The following is an 861-nucleotide window of genomic DNA, read 5'->3' on the forward strand; positions in this document are numbered from 1 at the left end:
CTTGGTAAACGGGAAGGTATTTATTGAATGCTTCTGATACTGCCAGATTATCCTCCAAAAAGTTATTTGAATTTATACTCACAGTGGTATATGAGAGTGCTGTTTTTTCACAGCCTTACAATATTGCCTATTATCAGAGAAATCTCATTTAATAAGAATTTGCCATTGTGGTAGGTGAAAGTAATATTTTAATTTGCATTTTAAATATTTACTTTTTTAATGTTTATTTATTTATTTTGAGAGAGAGAGAGTGAGTGGGGGAGAAGCAGAGAGAGAGGGAGAGAAGATCCCAAGCAGGCTCTGCAGTGTTCAGCACAGAGCCTGATGAGGGGTTCGAACCCATGAACCGTGAGGTCATGGCCTGAGCCAAGACCAAGTGTCTGGCACTTAGGTGACTGAGCCATCCCAGTGCCCCTAAAATATTTATGATAGATATTATGGTAGAAATGTATTTTGAAGAGTTTAAAAGTTTTTTTCTTTACGAAGCANATCACATCGTAGCCCTCTGTGTGCTCAAGGGGGGCTATAAATTCTTTGCTGACCTGCTGGATTACATCAAAGCACTGAACAGAAATAGTGATGGATCCATTCCTATGACTGTAGATTTCATCAGACTGAAGAGCTACTGTGTAAGTGTATTTAATATATGCTTACTGAAACCTTTGTAACTGTACGTTTTTCTGTGTGTTTTTGAAGCTCTACAAACCATACTTACATGTTGATTGCCCTTGGTTACAGCGACATTTTCTAATCTGTTCACTGCTACTTTATACCCAAGCGAATATTGTCTTTTTTAAACTAGTCACCTTGGACTAGCCACTTTTTTTTTTTAAAGGAGTTTTTGTTTGGTTTGGGTTTTTG

The 861-nt window shown here is 37.4% G+C and overlaps 1 protein-coding gene across 1 annotated transcript in view; it reads left to right on the plus strand.

Annotated features, from left to right (window-relative positions):
- HPRT1 (hypoxanthine phosphoribosyltransferase 1) overlaps nucleotides 1-861 on the plus strand; it is a 33,635-nt gene that overhangs the window by 11,707 nt on the left and 21,067 nt on the right. The window contains exon 2 of the mRNA XM_077760812.1: nucleotides 487-629. Coding sequence (XP_077616938.1) covers nucleotides 487-629 — 143 coding nt within the window. The remainder of the gene's footprint in view (nucleotides 1-486; nucleotides 630-861) is intronic.

Source organism: Crocuta crocuta, unplaced genomic scaffold (genome assembly GCF_008692635.1).
Source record: "Crocuta crocuta isolate KB4526 unplaced genomic scaffold, BGI_CrCroc_1.0 scaffold475, whole genome shotgun sequence".
Classification (NCBI taxonomy): Eukaryota; Metazoa; Chordata; class Mammalia; order Carnivora; family Hyaenidae; genus Crocuta; species Crocuta crocuta.